The sequence below is a fragment of the Corythoichthys intestinalis genome, chromosome 8, assembly GCF_030265065.1.
Source record: "Corythoichthys intestinalis isolate RoL2023-P3 chromosome 8, ASM3026506v1, whole genome shotgun sequence".
Lineage (NCBI taxonomy): Eukaryota > Metazoa > Chordata > Actinopteri > Syngnathiformes > Syngnathidae > Corythoichthys > Corythoichthys intestinalis.
The window spans coordinates 15061754-15081129 of NC_080402.1; the positions used below are offsets into that span (position 1 = coordinate 15061754).

The window sequence follows — 19376 nt, forward strand, 5'->3', positions numbered from 1 at the left end:
TAGGAAGCTTCGGATTGGCTAAAGGCTCAGCTGTTGCTATGACTTCTGTTACAGACGCTTCTGTGTCCACAAATTAACAGGCACATACGGAACTCTCCCACTTACCCATTTTTTCGTTTTTATGCCCGGTATCGTAATTGTTTAACATTTTAAAAAATGTATACTGAAACAATTTTCAACATGGCGAAATAAAGTGGCAATGGATGCAGCTAGCCGCTGCACACGTCTAACCAAACATCGATTAAACATCAGAAGTCTTCAAAATGAAGGTTGGTATTACGTTTACAAGTGTAACTTTTGTTATTTTTAGCTGAAACATCGTTGAGTTAAACAGAATGAATACATCTTCAAGTTTACATTTGCCAAGGAGGTGCTAATTACAAACATGAAAACAATTTTGCATATTTTTCTCACCTTAGTCTAAATTTCGTTAAATGACCTAAGTCATTAAAACATGATACATCTCCTAGAATAGACCAATTGTAATTTTGGAATTTATTTTATCACTAATGAGAATTTCCTAATGGACAGTTGTACAGTAAAAAGGTAAAGTTGCTGTCTTTGTTTTTCGTGTAGAATATGTTTTGTGCCTCTTGAAAATAATTTAATTTGGATACATCATCTTGAGTAAATTGTTTTTGTGTCCATAGAGCGTTTTCACCCTCGCAGACAATGCATGGATGGGCTCAAAGTTAATTTACATGTGGCAGAAATCCCTTGGAAATTACATCGCTGTTGCAGGGTCAGTGAAAACGGTTCTCCTTTTTAACAGAACATTTGACTTGATTAAATCAATGCATAATGTGTCGTATCAAACTCAACAGACAAGACAACTCTGTGAAAATATTTGATCGACATGGACACAAGTGGACAGAAATTACCCTTCCTGGGTATGTGTCAAAGATAAACAATTCATGCTAAGCCTTTATGTAATAACTGTATTTTTCTTAATAATAATAAAAAAAAAATATATATATATATTCCTTTTTTTATTTCCCCAGACGCTGTGTTGGGATGGACTGGGATAAGGATGGGGACATTTTGGCAGTCATAGCAGCCAAATGTAGTTCCATATACCTTTGGGATGCCAGTGTGAACAAAACATCCAAGATAGACAGTGGCATGAGGTACATTCAACGTGAAAAGTCTTGTGCCATTTAGATGAGCTGTTTTAGGAGCAACATGATGACTAGCTACAGTAGGGTAATCAAACGTCCTCTTTTGCCCGGACAAGTCCTACTTTCACCTAGTGTCCTCGTGGTCCGGGCGGGTTTTATAAATTCATAAAAATGTCCGGTTTTTATGATTTTTCACGGCACCAATTTGAAGAGAATCCCTCCGACCGCTGGGTGGCAGCAGTTGACATGGCTCCTACGAGAATGGAGGGAAGTAGTAATTGTTCTTGTTTTTGTTGGCAGTTTACCCCTATCATGAGGCATTACCGCCATCTACTGGGTTGACGATTTGGCCACAATGCCTGAAGTTTAAAAAAAAAAAATTATGATAAATACGTATATAATGGCAACTGTTGACTTCTGTCGGAGCTTTGACTGTAAAATCCCGTTTGGTGTAGCATCGGCGCGCTGCCGATGATTGTAAACTTTTATAGCAAAGTTTGTTTTTTGCCTCAGCTAGCTATCAGTAAGCTAAACCGCGCTAGGCATTATGGGAAACGTAGTTTTGAACTGCTACGTTTGGAAACATGCTGATTGAATAGTTTGTCAGTTTATTTCGGTTTTTGTTTGTGTGCAATCTAGAACACTGAATGAGAACATCAATTGAATGGGAATAACAATTTGTCAAGGACAATTGTCGTGATAGTAATTTATAAAAATGTTTAGTTGGCACATAGCCTACTGTGTATATGACTGGACTACATTTCTATGGGTCTGAATTATATATATATATATATATATATATATATATATATATACATATACAGTGCCTTACAAAAGTATTCGGCCCCCTTGAACCTTGCAACCTTTCGCCACATTTCAGGCTTCAAACATAAAGATATAAAATTTTAATTTTTTGTCAAGAAGCAACAACAAGTGGGACACAATCGTGAAGTGGAACAAAATTTATTGGATAATTTAAACTTTTTTAACAAATAAAAAACTGAAAAGTGGGGCGTGCAATATTATTCGGCCCCCTTGCGTTAATACTTTGTAGCGCCACCTTTTGCTCCAATTACAGCTGCAAGTCGCTTGGGGTGTGTTTCTATCAGTTTTGCACATCGAGAGACTGACATTCTTGCCCATTCTTCCTTGCAAAACAGCTCGAGCTCAGTGAGGTTGGATGGAGAGTGTTTGTGAACAGCAGTCTTCAGCTCTTTCAACAGATTCTCGATTGGATTCAGGTCTGGACTTTGACTTGGCCATTCTAACACCTGGATACGTTTATTTTTGAACCATTCCATTGTGGATTTGGCTTTATGTTTTGGATCATTGTCCTCTTAGAAGATAAATCTCCGTCCCAGTCTCAGGTCTTGTGCAGATACCAACAGGTTTTCTTCCAGAATGTTCCTGTATTTGGCTGCATCCATCTTCCCGTCAATTTTAACCATCTTCCCTGTCCCTGCTGAAGAAAAGCAGGCCCAAACCATGATGCTGCCACCACCATGTTTGACAGTGGGGATGGTGTGTTCAGGGTGATGAGCTGTGTTGCTTTTACGCCAAACATATCGTTTTGCATTGTGGCCAAAAAGTTCAATTTTGGTTTCATCTGACCAGAGCACCTTCTTCCACATGTTTGGTGTGTCTCCCAGGTGGCTTGTGGCAAACTTTAAACGAGACTTTTTATGGATATCTTTGAGAAATGGCTTTCTTCTTGCCACTGTTCCATAAAGGCCAGATTTGTGCAGTGTACGATTGATTGTTGTCCTATGGACAGACTCTCCCACCTCAGCTGTAGATCTCTGCAGTTCATCCAGAGTGATCATGGGGCTCTTGGCTGCATCTCTGATCAGTTTTCTCCTTGTTTGAGAAGAAAGTTTGGAAGGACGGACGGGTCTGATGCTCCTTCCATTTCAATATGATGGGTTGCACAGTGCTCCTTGAGATGTTTAAAGCTTGGGAAATCTTTTTGTATCCAAATCCGGCTTTAAACTTCTCCACAACAGTATCTCGGACCTGCCTGGTGTGTTCCTTGGTTTTCATAATGCTCTCTGCACTTTAAACAGAACCCTGAGACTATCACAGAGCAGGTGCATTTATACGGAGATTTGATTACACACACGTGGATTCTATTTATCATCATCGGTCATTTAGGACAACATTGGATCATTCAGAGATCCTCACTGAACTTTTGGAGTGAGTTTGCTGCACTGAAAATAAAGGGGCCGAATAATATTGCACGCCCCACTTTTCAGGTTTTTATTTGTTAAAAAAGTTTAAATTATCCAATAAATGTTGTTCCACTTCACGACTGTGTCCCACTTGTTGTTGATTCTTGACAAAAAAATTAAATTTCATATCTTTATGTTTGAAGCCTCAAATGTGGCGAAAGGTTGCAAGATTCAAGGGGGCCGAATACTTTTGCAAGGCACTGTATGTATATATGTATATGTATATTTTTTAAAGTCATTATTTATTTTTTTTCAAACTGCATTTTTCCATCCAGAGTGAGGGGGGACACTTATTAAAGTGATATAGGCATCTTTGAGTGAACTTCGAGTAAAATTCCAGTATCTTGAGGCCGGGCTGAGGCTGGGCTGAGTGTCCTCTTTTTTAGAAATCAAAATGTGGTCACCCTAAGCTACAGTAGTATGAAAAAGTATCTGAACCTTTTGGAATTTCTCGCATGAAATCACCATCAAATGTGATCTGATCTTTGTCAAAATCACACAGATGAAAAAAACTGTCTGCTTTAACTAAAACCACCCAAACATTTATAGGTTTTCATATTTCAATGAGGATAGCATACAAACAATAAAAGAAGGGGGAAAAATGAGTGAACCCACTGCCTAAGGTGACTTAAAGAGCAATTGAAACCAATTTTTACCAAACAATTTAAGTCAGGTGTGTGCCCAAACACTGACGAGTGGTTTAAAGCAGCCCTGCGTACTATAAAATACACAACTGGTAAGAAGTGCCTTGATTAGAAGCATTGCCTGATGTGCATCATGGCTCGGTCAAAAGAGCTGTCTGAAGACCTGCGATCAAGGGTTGTTGATTTGTATAAAATTGGGAAAGGATACAAAACAGTCTCTAAAAGTCTGGATGTTCATCAATAAACAGTCAGAAAAGTTGTCTACAAATGGAGAGAGTTTGGAACTGTTGCTTCTCTCCCAAGGAGTGTCCGTCCACCAAAGATGACGCCAAGAGTTCAACACAGAATACTCAGAGAGGTAAAAAAGAACCCTAAAATGTCTGCTAAAGACTAACAGAAATCACTGGCACAGTCCACTATCTCTGTGCACACAGCAACTAGATTTAAAACTATGGCCAAGAATGGTGTTCATGGGAGGACTCCACGGAGGAAGCCGCTGCTGTCTAAAAAAACATTATTGCTCATTTATTGTTCGCAAAAATGCACTTGGACACTCCACAGAAGTTTTGGCAAAATATTTTGTGGACTGATGAAACCACAGTTGAATTGTTTGGGAGTAACGCGCAACGTCATGTGTGGAGGAAAAATAGAACAGCTCACCAACATCAACACCTCAACACCTGTTTCGCTTCCTCAGGGCCTGGATAACTTGCAATCATTAATGGAAGAATGAATTCAAAAGTTTATTAGGATGTTTTGCAGGAAAACCCGAGTCCGTCTTTCAGACAGTTGAAGCTAAAAAGAGGATGGATGCTGCAACAAGACAGTGATCCGAAACACAGAAGTAAATCAACTTCAGAATGGTTTCAGAAGAACAAAATACACGTTTTGGAGTGGCCAAGTCCAAGTCCAGACTTGAACCCCCTTGAGATGCTGTGGCATGACCTAAAGACAGCGATTCATGCCAGACATCCCAAAAATCCGACTGAACTACAGCAGTTTTATAGTAGGAATTGGCCAAGATTAGTCCTGATCCATGTGCCAGACTGATTTGCAGCTAGAGGAAGCGTCTGCCAAAGTAGGGGGGCACAAAATATTAAATGTGATGGTTCTCTTACCATATTTTTTGGACTATAAGTCGCACCGGAGTATAAGTTCCATTTTTGGGGAAAATTTACTTGTTAAAATCCAACACATAGAACAGATATGTCATCTGGAAAGGCAATTTAAAATAAAAATACAATCGAGAACAACATATTGAATAAGTGTATATTATGATAATGTTACATGATGCATGAAAAACGAAATGCGAATGTGGCCGGTACGTTAACGTAACATAGCTATTAAGAGTTATTCAGATAACTATAGCATAAAGAACATGCTAACAAGTTTACCAAACCATGGTGTCACACAAAAAACACCAAAATATCATGTGAAATGATATAATAATGTGTTAATAATTTCAGACATAAGTTGCTCCAGAGTATAAGTCGCACCCCCAGCCAAACTATGGAAAAAAAAAACTGCGACCTATAGTCCGAAAAATACGGTACTTATTTTTCCCCCTTCTGTTACAGTTTGCATACTATCCTCATTAAAATATGAAAACCTGTGAATGTTTGGGTGCTTTTAATTAAAGCAGACACTGTTTTTTCATCTGTGTGATTTTGACAAAGATCAGATCATATTTGATGGGGATTTTATGCAGAAATGTGACAAATTCCAAAAGGTTCAGATGCTTTTTCATACCACTGTACATGTATATAACCAGAATGTTAGTACTGTTCACTGGTTACTGTCAAAGTGACTACTATTAGATGTAATGATCCCCCCTATATATTTGTTATAGTGATTAGATATCCTTTAGCAGTATTTTACATTGAAGAATTTCCCCCCACAGAGACAACATGTCTCTTATTGTATGGTCAAAAACTGGCCCCCTGCTGGCAGCTGGGACTGCCAAAGGAAACCTCTTAATCTACAATCAGCAGACCTCACACAAGATCCCAATATTAGGTAACATGAGATAATTACAAACATGATCATTTCCAGTATTTTTATTGTTGTTGTAATTATCGCTCGTCCTATTTCTATGTGTGGTAGGTAAACATACCAAGAAAATTACCTGTGGTTGCTGGAATACTCAAAATCTACTAGCCCTTGGCTGTGACGACAACAATCTGAGCATCAGCAATCAAGAGGGAGACACGATCCGAGAGGTAGTCAGATGTGACATAAAGACCATATGGTTGGCATTTAGATGCTCACAATTCTTGAAAAATGGATCTTTATTGGTGAATTGATAAATGAATAATAGTACATCTGCTAATTTCTGCTCACTTTTATAATTGTAACTAAATGTATGTACAATGTAGTTTGCTGACCTGTTCATAATTTGTTCTAGATAAAACTACGCGGTGCACCTGCAGATATCTACTTTTCCATGATGAAGACAAACGAAAGGACATCACAAGGAGAGAACACTGTGAGTTTCAGTATGTTTTTTTGTTTTGACGGGAACTACAGACAGAAAGACTTGTAGTTCTTAAAAGGTAAATGTTTGAGTTATAATAATTTGATGTTCAAACCCCTTTTAATGTTTTCGTTTTTATAAGATTTGAAAAATTAGTTTAACTTGTAGGTCGCCATTTTTGTTTATGACGCAATGCACTCTGGGCGATGACATCACCGGGCAGCGCTGCCGTACTTCCACAGTGTCTCTTGTTAGCTACATAAACATGTCGTCCATTCTGCCCTTCCAATGTGAACCCGAGCGGAAAAGTGATGAGAAGGACAGCACTGTCGATATTTCACAAAACGAGCAGCAAGCGCAATTAAATGAAAGTCTCCAGCGGGATTTAAACCCTCATTTCCCAAGCGACAGACGAGCCCTTAGACCAGCCGCCCAGGATTAGTTTACAGACACTGATTTTTTTTTTTCTTTCTAAGTGTCCGGTTGGTCCGAACAGTTTTAATGTTACACATTGAGAGTATGACTTACTCTGATTGTGATCATACAACATACCTCGTTTATTATGACAAAGCAGCAAACAGGAAGGGGTTATGGGGGAACAGAAGAAAAGAAACACAAAAGAAGAAAGAAAAGAAAAACAAACAACAACAAGAAATACATTGAAGGCCTACACTAACTATTAATATGTTGGCGCTATCGTCAGCTAGATGTATTTCCGGTTGACACCATGTGGGGGGCCTGTTGACCAGAGAAAGAAGGGGGGTGGGGGTGGAGGAGTCTATAAGCTAAGTGATTGAAAGGGGTAGAGTGTAGACAAATTAGCTCTGTGATCTACAACCCAGTAATGGTGTGAATCCCTTGTGAGTGTAAGCCAGTTGGCGACCGATCCTACGGCGCCCCATCGCCACTCCCGGCACCGGGACCCCCCTACCTGAGCGCGCTCAATCCCATCCAGCCGCATGCGAGCCCCACCAAGCACACAACAGCCACGCAGATGAGCGGAGACGTCATCCGGGCGCACACCCAGGGCCACGGCCCCGAGCCCGGCCAGCCCGGGGAGGGGGGGCAGCACAGCCCCTCCCTCCTCCCGCAGCCCAGCAAAGGAACAATCGTCCCTGGCCCCGGGATCGAACCCGCGCACCCATCAACCAACCTTCAGGGATGGCAAGAGGGGACGCACCACCAATCCCGCCCCACCCCCCACCGTCTGCCCACCCGGCCCGCGAGCCACAGCCGCAGCCCCCCAACCGGAACAGCATGCCACAGGACCCCCAGCGGCCCACCAAGCTCAGGACACAGCAGGGTCCCCCCGCCAGAGCAGGCAACATCCACCGATACACTGGCGCCCAGCCAGCGACCTACGATGGAGGGCAGGGCGGATACTCAGTCAGAGAAGAGAGGGAAAGGTGGAGGCAGAAGAATGCCGAGGAGCCGCCGTGGGGCGACGCGGGAGGGTGGCACCCTCTGTTGGTCAAAACATGTACTAAATATTATAGATTTTTAAATCAATGGCAAAAATATGTTTCCAATACCATATTTTTGTAAAAGAGAACAATTGTTGCTTATTTGAGCCTAGTCTTTAAGTCCGAGGATCCCTTTAAATAGCAAATTTCAGTAGTACTTGCATGATAAAGACTACTTGGTTAATCTGAGTTTAGTAGAGAATCCATTGCAATTATTCACTTGCATTTTCATCTCTAGGTGAGTGTTTGTGTGGAAAAGAAAATCTTGGTCCTTTTCAGTGTCACCAACACAGATGACCGGTATGAGCTGGGGTTTGAAACGAGTTATGGACGCATCGTCTCTTATCGCTGGTACATCACAGACACACACACACCCATATACAGAAAAATACCATATTTTTCAGACTGTCAGTTGCGCTTTTTTCATATTTTGGAAGGTCCTGCCATTTATATTCAGGTAAAACTTATATTTGAAATATGTAATTTCACAATAGGTTAAATGCTATTTCACACCGACTGACATGACCAAGGAATAAACACTACACGCAGTGACGTTTAGTTTAATAACCGTTAATGTGCTACATTAACATACCCTACACCTATTTAGCTTGTTGTTTTCTATTCTGTTATTAGTATAATTTGAATTTCAGTATAAAATGCCTGTTCTTGGTCTTGGTTTTTGAAAAAAATGCTTACAGTTGTGGTCCAAAGTTTACATACACTTGTGAAGAACATAATGTCATGGCTCTCTTGAGTTTCCAGTTATTTCTACAACTCTGATTTTTCTCCGATAGAGTGATTGGAAAAGATACTTCTTTGTCACAAAAAGCATTCATGAAGTTTGGTTCTTTTATGACTTTATTATGGGTTAACAGAAAAAGTGATCAAATCTGCTGGGTCAAAAATATACATACATGGATCTGAAAAAGCGAATCATTGACTTGAACAAGTCAGGAAAGTCACTTGGAGCCATTTCAAAGCAGCTGCAGGTCCCAAGAGCAACAGTGCAAACAATTGTTTGTAAGTATAAAGTGCATGGCACTGTTTTGTCACTGCCACGATCAGGAAGAAAACGCAAGCTATCACCTGCTGCTGAGAGAAAATTGGTCAGGAGGGTGAAGATTCAACAGAGAATCACCAAAAAGCAGATCTGCCAAGAATTAGAAGCTGCTGGAACACAGGTGTCAGTGTCCACAGTCAAGCGTGTTTTGCATCTCCATGGACTGAGAGGCTGCCGTGCAAGAAGGAAGCCCTTGCTCCAAAAGCGGCACCTTAAGGCTCGACTGAAGTTTGCTGCTGATCACATGGACAAAGATAAGACCTTCAGGAGGAAAGTTCTATAGTCAGACGAAACAAAAATTGAGCTGTTTGGCCACAATGCCCAGCAATATGTTTGGAGGAGAAAAGGTGAGGCCTTTAACCCCAAGTACACCATGCCTACCGTCAAGCACGGTGGTGGTAGTATTATGCTGTGGGGCTGTTTTGCTGCCAGTGGAACTGGTGCTTTACAGAGAGTAAATGGGATAATGAAGAAGGAGGATTACCTTCAAATTCTTCAAGATAATCTAACGTCATCAGCCCGAAGATTGGGTCTTGGGCGCAGTTGCGTGTTCCAACAGGACAATGACCCCAAACACACATCAAAAGTGGTAATGGAATGGCTAAATCAGGCTAGAATTAAGGTTTTCCAATGGCCTTCCCAAAGTCCCATTGAGAACTTGGTGACAATGCTGAAGAAACAAGTCCATGTCAGAAAGCCATCAAATTTAACTGAACTGCACCAATTCTGTCAAGAGGAGTGGTCAAAGATTCAACCAGAAGCTTGTGGATGGCTACCAAAAGCGCCTAATTGAAGTGAAAATGGCCAAGGGACATGTTACCAAATATTAGCGCTGCTGTATGTATATTTTTGACCCAGCAGATTTGATCACTTTTTTCTGTTCACCCATAATAAAGTCATAAAAGAACCAAACTTCATGAATGTTTTTTGTGACAAAGAAGTATCTGTTCTAATCAAAAAAATCAGAGTTGTAGAAATAACTGGAAACTCAAGAGAGCCATGACATTATGTTCTTCACAAGTGTATGTAAACTTTTGACCACAACTGTACCCCCCAACATGACACTTATAGTCCAGTCCGACTTAATGTTTTATTTTTTATTTTTTATGATGCATTTTACTCCTGGTGCGATTTTTACTCCAGAGCATCTTATCATGTGAAAAATATGGTACATAGTGACTTTTAAGAATTTAAAAGCACTATGAGTCACTGATATTGTTGCAAATCACACAACTATTCTCAGATTTTTCCCCACTTCATTAGGTTTGGTGATGGGTATATACTCATTGGCTTCTCCCATGGATACTTTGTGGTCATTTCCACACACGTCAAAGAGATTGGAGATGAGCTCTGTCAGGCTCGGAACCATAAAGACAGTCTTAACAGTGTAGCCATCTCATCAGCATTAAACAAGGCTGCTTCCTGTGGTGACAACAGGCATGTATAACATTTTGATGGAAGTAACACTCAGGTGAAGTAAGATGAAATAAGCTAATTCTGTGCGTACATTCCAGCATTAAGATCCACGATCTCTCTGACTTCAAATACATTAGCAATGTGATTCAGCTGGAGGATGAGACCAAAGGTGAGGAAGTTTCCTGCTTGGCAGTAGTTACAAATATACCAACTGTACTAACCACCAGGGATGGGTAGAATAAAATTGTACTTTAGTAAGAGTAGCGTTACTTCTAAATGATATTACTCTGGTTATAGTAAAAGTAGTCATCCGAAAACTACACAAGTACAAGTATTCTGTGAGAAGAATACTTAAGACATGAGTAACTGTTTACAATGTCTGATTTTTACAACAATAGCATTTTCTTTCTCAGCACAACATCATCTCTATGAACTGATATTATTATACTGTACTACAACCTATTACATGACTATATTAAGCCTAAAAAATACACAAAAATACAAAAATCTACAGGAATGAAACATCACCTGTCCAAAGAGCATGAGTGCCCTTTAGAGGAAAAAAACATATTTCCCATCCCGTTTTCTGTGGTCTATTGGTGCAAAATATAAACTGGGAGAGAGCGGTTGATGATGACGAGTAATGATGACGTCAGCGCTCTATGCAAAATGGCTTATTTTTTACAGCACTTTAAAAACGCCTAATGATTGAATGCAGGGGCGATCGCGATAGGACTGCAAAGCCACTTTCACACACACATCCCGGTAAATTACCGCATAAGGTAACGCGGAATTTAGTTGCGTCATTGCGTTCACGCATTGAGAGGAATCCCGGGAATTACCCAGGTTGGTCACTTTCACAGACTTGTACGGTGTTGCCCACTTGGAACTCTCCGTGCAGGGAGGGCTGCTGACCCGATTTTATAACCCAGACATTACGTCATTTTTGGTCGGCATCGCCTGTCACATTCTGTCGGTCAGATCATCTTCTGTTACAAAGCTGGTTGTGGGAGCATTCCTGACGTCGTACTTGCAGCCAACTCAAGCTCATAAAATACTGTATTTTGGCCCAGGCGATCCAAGAGAAGGATGCTGAGACTTAACTTTCGTGCATTTGCTAGCTGTTCATTTGCCGCCCTTGTTTTGAAATCCCCTACGTTGTGCTGGATTTGAGCGTATTTGTTTTGTTGTCTTATGGGCTTTATACCTACCGCTTAGGTTAGTATCATTTATCCCCGTCGACCCACTGTCATGGACCCATTATGTTATTCCCCCTTTTCTGCGATCGCTTGTATTTTTTTTGTATTTAATAAACCCTTGAACGCATACCTCTGTTGTTTTTTGATTTGAAGTACAACCTCGTTTCCGCAGTTGCGGACCCTAACATCGGCAACAAAATAAAAATTGACAATGGACTCTCTTCCTTGGCATCCAGTAGCAATTTCATTCAGTTATGTTTTCAGTTTAATTTAGCTATTTCCAGCTTTCTATGTTGATAATTGCGATGTTTTTGTACCGCTTTTTGTCTTATTGCGAAGAAAGAGGAAATGACGATCGGCCTGCCATAATATTTACGCCATCAGCCATATAGCTGTGACCCGTGAATTTACAGCCTGCTTTCACAAACACCGCTTCCCGGGAAAGTCCCGGACATTATACTACGACTCGACTCGGTTAATGTCCGCGTCATCTCCGTGTCAGTCAACCCAGGAAATTGCTTTCACATATAAGGGCTGCCCATGTAAATCCAGGGATTTAAACGGTGTCCAGGTGTATGTGAAAGGGGCTCAAGGGAAGCTCAGCTTTCCCTAAAATGTCAACAACAACAAAAAAAAGTGATTAAACGTATACTGTTGTATGTACATGCCATTGACTAAATATGTGCTACAACACGCTGAGCTTTTGTTCAGAATTAGCTTCTTATCACTGGTTAAGATGCAGCTTTCTTGTTATTAATTCGCGCAGCTTCACAGTCTTATAAACAGTGTGGACACTGTGCGTCTCCATAGTGGAGAGTCCATTGTTCCACCACAGCGAGACGAGTCAATGGCTCAAGGCTGGATTCATCCCGCCCAATGGACCCTCAGTGTCTCTGGGGGTCCATGGGCAGTAGCTGTGGCTCAGCCGGCCTGGACTACACACTTAATGCACGATGATTGAATGATCTGTCTGAGGCTGAATCCCTATGAGCGAATGAGCGATTTTGTGGTGGAAACATCCATGACAGTATTTTTCCATTTTTATTCTGTTGTTCTGAGTTGAACTGGCGACTTAGGAAAGTCATCCTAGTGACACTTTATTTGTCAAAAACAGCTAGTGAAAAATCGGTCTTCTATTTTTTGTTTTTGTAGCTGCTTGTGTTTGGAGACTTTTATCGCTCTGCATGATCTTTCCTTACCGAGCAGCGGGTGGTTGAGCCCCTCCACCGTCACAAAGCACTCACAAACGGATACACTTTGAGCCTCCCCTAATTAAAAGACCAGCATCCGCCACTGATTTAATGTGATTACAGGACTTCCAAATGCAAGCTTCTGTGGTTGTGTGACTGTACGGTTACATCTGATTGGTATAAGGGATCCAGATGATTATTGTTGCGACGTCTCACTGGGCATCTCCGGCAAAAGGCAAAAATAAAAGACAAATCTAATCCAGTGATCCCTCGTTTTTGCGGTTAATGGGTACCAGAACCCGCTGCGATGAATGAAAAACCCGAGAAGTAGCGCCTCCCCCACCATTTTTTTGTTTTTGTTTTATGTGTTCAATGTATTTATTCAGATTTAGCAACGGAAAGAGATACACATAAGACGTTTTTTCACTTTTTTACCACAAAGTATAATTAAAAACAAACATATGTATACAGTGGGGAGAACAAGTATTTGATGCACTGCCGATTTTGCTGGTTTTCCCACTTGCAAGCCATGTAGAGGTCTGTAATTTGTATCATAAGTTCTCTTCAACCGTAAAGGACGGAATCTAATACAAAAATCCAGAAAATCACATTGTATAATTTTTAAATAATAAATTTGTATTTAACTGCATGAAATAAGTATTTGATACATTACCAACTAGTAAATATTTCGGCTCTTAGTTCTTTTTTAAGAACCCCTCCTGTTCTCCACTCATTACCAGACGTAACTGCACCTGTTTGAACTTGTTACCTGTATAAAAGACACCTGTTCACATGCTCAAACAAACAAACTCCAACCTCTCCACAATGGCCAAGACCAAAGAGCTGTGTAAGGGCATCAGGGATGAAATAATAGACCTGCACAAGGCTGGGATGGGCTACAGGAAAATAAGCAAGCAGCTTGGTGAGAAGGTAACAACTGTTGGAGCGATTATTAGAAAATGGAAGAAGTTCAAGTTGACGGTCAGTCTACCTCGTTCTGGGGCTCCATGCAAGATCTCACTTCGTGGGGCATCACTGATCATGAGGAAGGTGAGAGATCAGCCCAGAACTACACGGCAGGACCTGGTCAATGACCTGAAGAGAGCTGGAACCACAGTCTCGAAGAAAACCATCGGAAACACATTATGCCGTCATGGATTAAAATCCTACAGCGTACGCAAGGTCCCGCTGCTGAAGCCAGTGCATGTCCAGACACGTCTGAAGTTTGGCACTGACCATCTGGATGATCCAGAGGAGCAATGGGAGAAGGTCATGTGGTCAGATGAGACCAAAATTGAACTTTTTGGTCTAAACTCGGCTCGTCGTGTTCGGAGGAAAAAGGAGGATGAGTACAACCCCAAGAACACCATCGCAACCATGAAACATGGAGGAGGAAACATCATTTTTTGGGGCTGCTTCTCTGCCAAGGATACAGGACGACTGCACCGTATTGAGGGGAGGATGAATGGAGCTATGTATCGCCAGATCTTGGCTGACAACCTCCTTCCTTCTGCGAGAGCCCTGAAGATGGGTCGTGGCTGGGTCTTCCAGCATGACAACGACCCAAAGCACACAGCCAAGGCAAGTAAAGAGTGGCTCCGTAAGAAGCATCTTAAAGTCCTGGAGTGGCCTAGCCAGTCACCAGATCTGAACCCGATAGAAAATCTATGGAGGGAGCTGAAAGTCCGTGTTGCCCGGCAGCAGCCCCGAAACCTGAAGGCTCTGGAGAAGATCTGCATGGAGGAGTGGGCCAAAATCCCTGCTGCAGTGTGTACAAACCTTGTCAAGGACTACAGGAAACGTTTGGTGTCTGTAATAGCAAACAAAGGTTTCTGTACCAAATATTAAGTTCGATTTTTGTGACGTGTCAGATACTTATTTCATGCAATTAAATGCAAATTTATCATTTAAAAATCATAAAACGTGATTTTCTGTTTTTTGTATTAGATTCCGTCCCTCACAGTTGAAGAGAACTTGATACAAATTACAGACCTCTACATGCTTTGCAAGTGGGAAAACCAGCAAAATCGGCAGTGTATCAAATACTTGTTCTCCCCACTGTATATATATTAATAAATGGTTTTAAGCACTTCAAATGTAATAATCATGATAAGTTTTAAACATGTTACCGTCCCACCGAATTATTTTTAAACACGAATGTAGTAGAAAAATGCTTGTCTTTATTAAAAGCTTCATAGAGTGAGTCCACTCAAATCCGCTCACTTTCACACAATGAGTTGCCACGGCAACTGTTTAACAAGTTAAACGATGATTGACGCATGCGGCGCTTTGACATTTCGGCTTACAAGCATCTCTTATCATCTGTCAATCATCGTTAACTTTAATAAGCAGCTCCAGTGCACTGCCTGACCAAGAAAAGCGGCAGGAGTGAGAGTGGGAGACTGCATATATTTATTTTATTGGAAATAAAATCCGCAATGGACTGAGGGCGAGATTGTCATGTACTGTATGACACTGTATGTAGAATAAAGAGATAAAATGCTGCCACTCTAGCATAGTAAGAGTAGCATTTCTTCTTCACAAATCTACTCCTGTAAAAGGTGTAGTAAAACACCTTTTAGAAGGATTTTTTTTCTGAAAATGTTACTCAATTAAATGTAATGGAGTAAATGTAATGCGTTACTACCCACCTCTGCCAACCACCTTACTTGACACCCACTTGATCTGCTCAGGTCTGGACCAGCTAAGTTGGACAGATGATGGCCAACTGCTGGCAGTATCCACACAGAAAGGCACTCTTCATGTCTTCCTCACAAAGCTTCCTATTCTGGGGGACAGTTATGGAACCAGACTGGCTTACCTTACGTCACTGCTGGAGGTTACAGTGTCAAATCATGGGGTGAGGACTTTGGAAACTGAAACTGAATAAATGCTTTAGAAAAAATGAAATTCATTTGGAATTTTTACTTGAATTATTTTTAGATAACACCTGTGGCCATTCAAGTGGAAGTAGAACCAACTTTCATTGCTGTGGGACCTTACCATGTTGCTGTTGGAATGAACAACAAAGCCTGGTTCTACGCACCGCTTGAACAAGAATCTGGTTTGTCTCAGTTTTAACAGTCTCCGAATAAGTAATTTCACTTCATGTAATTTGTTTTTCTATTTACGCTCAGAATTTACCAAGATGAAGGAGATTGAATACTTTGGGACAGTTGCCAACATGTGCCTAAATGCAAAATATGCTGCAGCATTGTTTGACGGTAAAGTGCAACTGCACATGGTAAGTAATATAAATTTGTCTTGTTTTTCCATTAGCTTATTGCTACGGTACAAACTGCATCTTTGTTGGTGTTCTAGATTGATGGCAGTGAGCAGGAAGATGGAAAACAGATGAACTTGTTTCCAGATGATGACAGGAAAGGTCGTATCCTTTGCCATGCTCTCACTGCTGACTTCCTCTACTATGGCACTGATGTAAGGCTTGGCCAGCACTTATGCTTTCATTTATGTTTTAATTCCTTCATCAATGTCCCTTTTCCGCATTCCTGTATTCGGTTTTCTGCTCTTGCAGTTGGGTAACGTTGTGTGTGTCCTGGTGGAGGATTGGGAGACTGTTAGCACTTATAGCCACAGTGTGGCAGTGAGTAAAGTTTTCCCAGACGTAAACGGTACACGGTTGGTCCTGATTGATGACAAGAAGAGTGGCTTCCTGCTCACTCTTTCAAGTGTGAGTACATATAACGTGCATGGTGTTTGTTTGTCCTCCTGATGAATATTCCCAACTCACAACTGAAGTCTTTCAGGATGAGATCTTTGCAATGCTGTTAGTTAGGGGTGCACGATATCCATTTTTTGAAACCGATACCGATATCGATAACTTTCTGCACCTCAAAGCTGGTACCGATATCGATAACTGATAATAAATATTCGCGATGTGATCGAGTCAGATCACATCATTTTCAAAGTATCGGAATCGGCAAAAAAATATTGGACATGCCTTTTTTTAATATATATATATATATATATATATATATTTTTTTTTTAATTAAATCGTTTTCTAGTTGTATTTAACGTTACAGACATAATATGTTACACTCATCCAGTCTTTAGAGGTAGGGTTATCAAATTTATCCCGATAACGGCGGTGATTAATTAAAAAAAAAAAAAAAAATCACGTTATAATATGTCACGCAATTAATGCATGCGCTGCACGACCCACTTACGCATTGTCGCGTTCAATCTGTAATGGCGCCCTTTTATCTACATAGAGAGCTAAAAGGCAGCGTAAAATGAGTAATGTGAATTTTGGCAGCCTTTGGAGCCTTTTTTTTAAATGGCTAAAGCCTTACAATCCCTCTTCCAACGATTCAAAATATCGTGGGAAGCAATGTGGGGAAGAAAGGCAGTAATTGATCTTTTTCTTTACACCTTATGTTATTTTCCTACTCAGAGAAGATATATCAATTGGTAGCACTACACACAGTCATGGTTGCACTTCCCATCATGCATTTGGGCATGGCTACAGGATCATTTACTGAAAGCTCAACAAATACACTAGATGGCAATATTTAGTCACAATGTACAAAGTCACCTATCCTTTAAGAATTACAAGTCTTTCTATGTGTGGATCCCTCTCACAGAAAGAATGTTAATAATGTAAATGCCATCTTGAGGATTTATTGTCATAATAAACAAATACAGTACTTATGTACTGTATGTTGAATGTTCTGTATATTCGTCCGAGTACTGTACGTTGAATGTTCTGTATATTCGTCCGAGTTTTATTCATTTTTTTCTTAATGCATTGCCAAAATGTATATGATCAGGGAAAATTATCGGATCGGGAAATATCGGGATCGGCAGATACTCAAACTAAAATGATCGGGATCGGATCGGGAGCAAAAAAACATGATCGGACCAACCCTAATAAATATATATATTTTTTAAATGTATAACGTGAGTTTTTGAACACCTGGAGGTTTCAAAAAAAAAAACTAGTGGTGGATTCAACATAGATTTGCCGTTGATCTCACCAGATTTTTCACAATGAGATGAACAAAACAGTGCGTTTCACTTCTGCACTGCCCGACAGCCAGCTAAAAATGAATGCACTTCCATAAACCACAAGGCTTGGTCTTTTCTTGCTTTTATGGGAAGACACTTGTTTTAATAATGTGAAAGTACAACAGAAAAATACACATATTCAATACTCAATATACAACAAACTGCACAATGCACTTATATACACAACTATTATATGTATAGCATAGTACACTAGCTTGAGCTACTAAAGCATTGGCTGGCTTCTATAACACAACTACTTATTAAGTTCTGTACATATGACCATTCACCACAGAAGTAAACATATGGTGCACATCCATATGTTATAGTAAACATAAAATACTTACATACTTCCGAGCCGGAAACGTAACAGAAAGCATTCACGATTGTCAAGGCGACCGCTAGACACCGCAATGTGTATGTGAATGAGCTTGTAATGTGAACAAAAACTTCTGTGACAAAAAATAGATGCAACAAATTATTCTGACCAGCAGGTGGGAGCAATGCCCCGCAAATGGTCAACTGCTTTCCTATACTAGTGTGTAAAGTCACTGTAAACTGCAAAGCCAGCACAATACATATTATCGGTCCTGTTAATAATGTTATTGGATTTATCGGGATGACGTCATAATTCCTATTATCGGACCGATAATTATCGGACCAATAAGTATCGTGCACTAGTAGTTAGTGATGTTTTAGTGCTGCAACGATTAATCGATTAACTCGAGTAATTTGATTAGAAAAAAGATTCAAATTAAATTTTGCTGCTTCACCTATTCGTTTAATCAAAGTGGCGTTGTAATGGTTTGTTTTGAAAGTGTTTGGATTTACTTTTATTGATTTGGGTTGATACATTGCCCTCTAGTGGCAACGGTGAATATGACATAACTCATTTCACATGGCTGAATCCAGCTGCTCCCTGTTAAGACCAACATAAGCTAGGTTTTTGTTTGCGCTGTTTTTTGTTTGTTGTTTTTTAATGCATTCTTAATGTGGTTTATAGGTATGTTTAGCTGTTTTTGTGGTAGTATGTGTTTGAACCATTTGTTAATAGCATTGTAAAAAAAGTGCAGTGCTGGCCAAAAGTATTGGCACCACTGCAATTCTGTCAGATAATTTCTCCCAGAAAATGATTGCAATTACAAATGCTTTGGTTGTAATATCTTCATGTATTTTGCTTGCAATTAAAAAAACACAAAAGAAAAAAAAAAAAAAATTACCTTTTTACACAAAACTCCCCAAACGGGCCAGAAAAAAGTAATGGAACCCTTTGAAAATTAATGTGATTATTTCTTTTCTAATTTGTGTAATTACTTACTTACTTACCTGTGGCACATAACAGGTGGTAGCAATAACTAACTCACACTTGCAGCCAGTTAAAATGGATTAAAGTTGACTCAACCTATGTCCTGTGTCCTTGTGTTTACCACATTGAGCATGGAGAAAAGAAAGAAGACCAAAGAACTGTCTGAGGACTTAAAGCAAAATTATCAGTAAGCATGGGCAATCTCAAGGCTAGTGGTCCATCTCCAAAGACCTGAATGTTCCTGTGTCTACTGT

General features: G+C 40.3%; 1 protein-coding gene across 1 annotated transcript in view; it reads left to right on the forward strand.

Moving 5' to 3' along the window:
• wdr19 (WD repeat domain 19) overlaps window positions 1–19376 on the forward strand; it is a 48619-nt gene continuing 29243 nt past the window's right edge. The window contains exons 1-15 of the mRNA XM_057843847.1: window positions 1–269; window positions 651–742; window positions 825–890; window positions 1002–1127; window positions 5891–6006; window positions 6094–6209; window positions 6395–6475; window positions 8165–8277; window positions 10250–10423; window positions 10501–10571; window positions 15485–15651; window positions 15735–15855; window positions 15929–16035; window positions 16113–16229; window positions 16327–16482. Coding sequence (XP_057699830.1) covers window positions 264–269; window positions 651–742; window positions 825–890; window positions 1002–1127; window positions 5891–6006; window positions 6094–6209; window positions 6395–6475; window positions 8165–8277; window positions 10250–10423; window positions 10501–10571; window positions 15485–15651; window positions 15735–15855; window positions 15929–16035; window positions 16113–16229; window positions 16327–16482 — 1629 coding nt within the window. The 5' untranslated portion in view covers window positions 1–263. The remainder of the gene's footprint in view (window positions 270–650; window positions 743–824; window positions 891–1001; window positions 1128–5890; window positions 6007–6093; window positions 6210–6394; window positions 6476–8164; window positions 8278–10249; window positions 10424–10500; window positions 10572–15484; window positions 15652–15734; window positions 15856–15928; window positions 16036–16112; window positions 16230–16326; window positions 16483–19376) is intronic.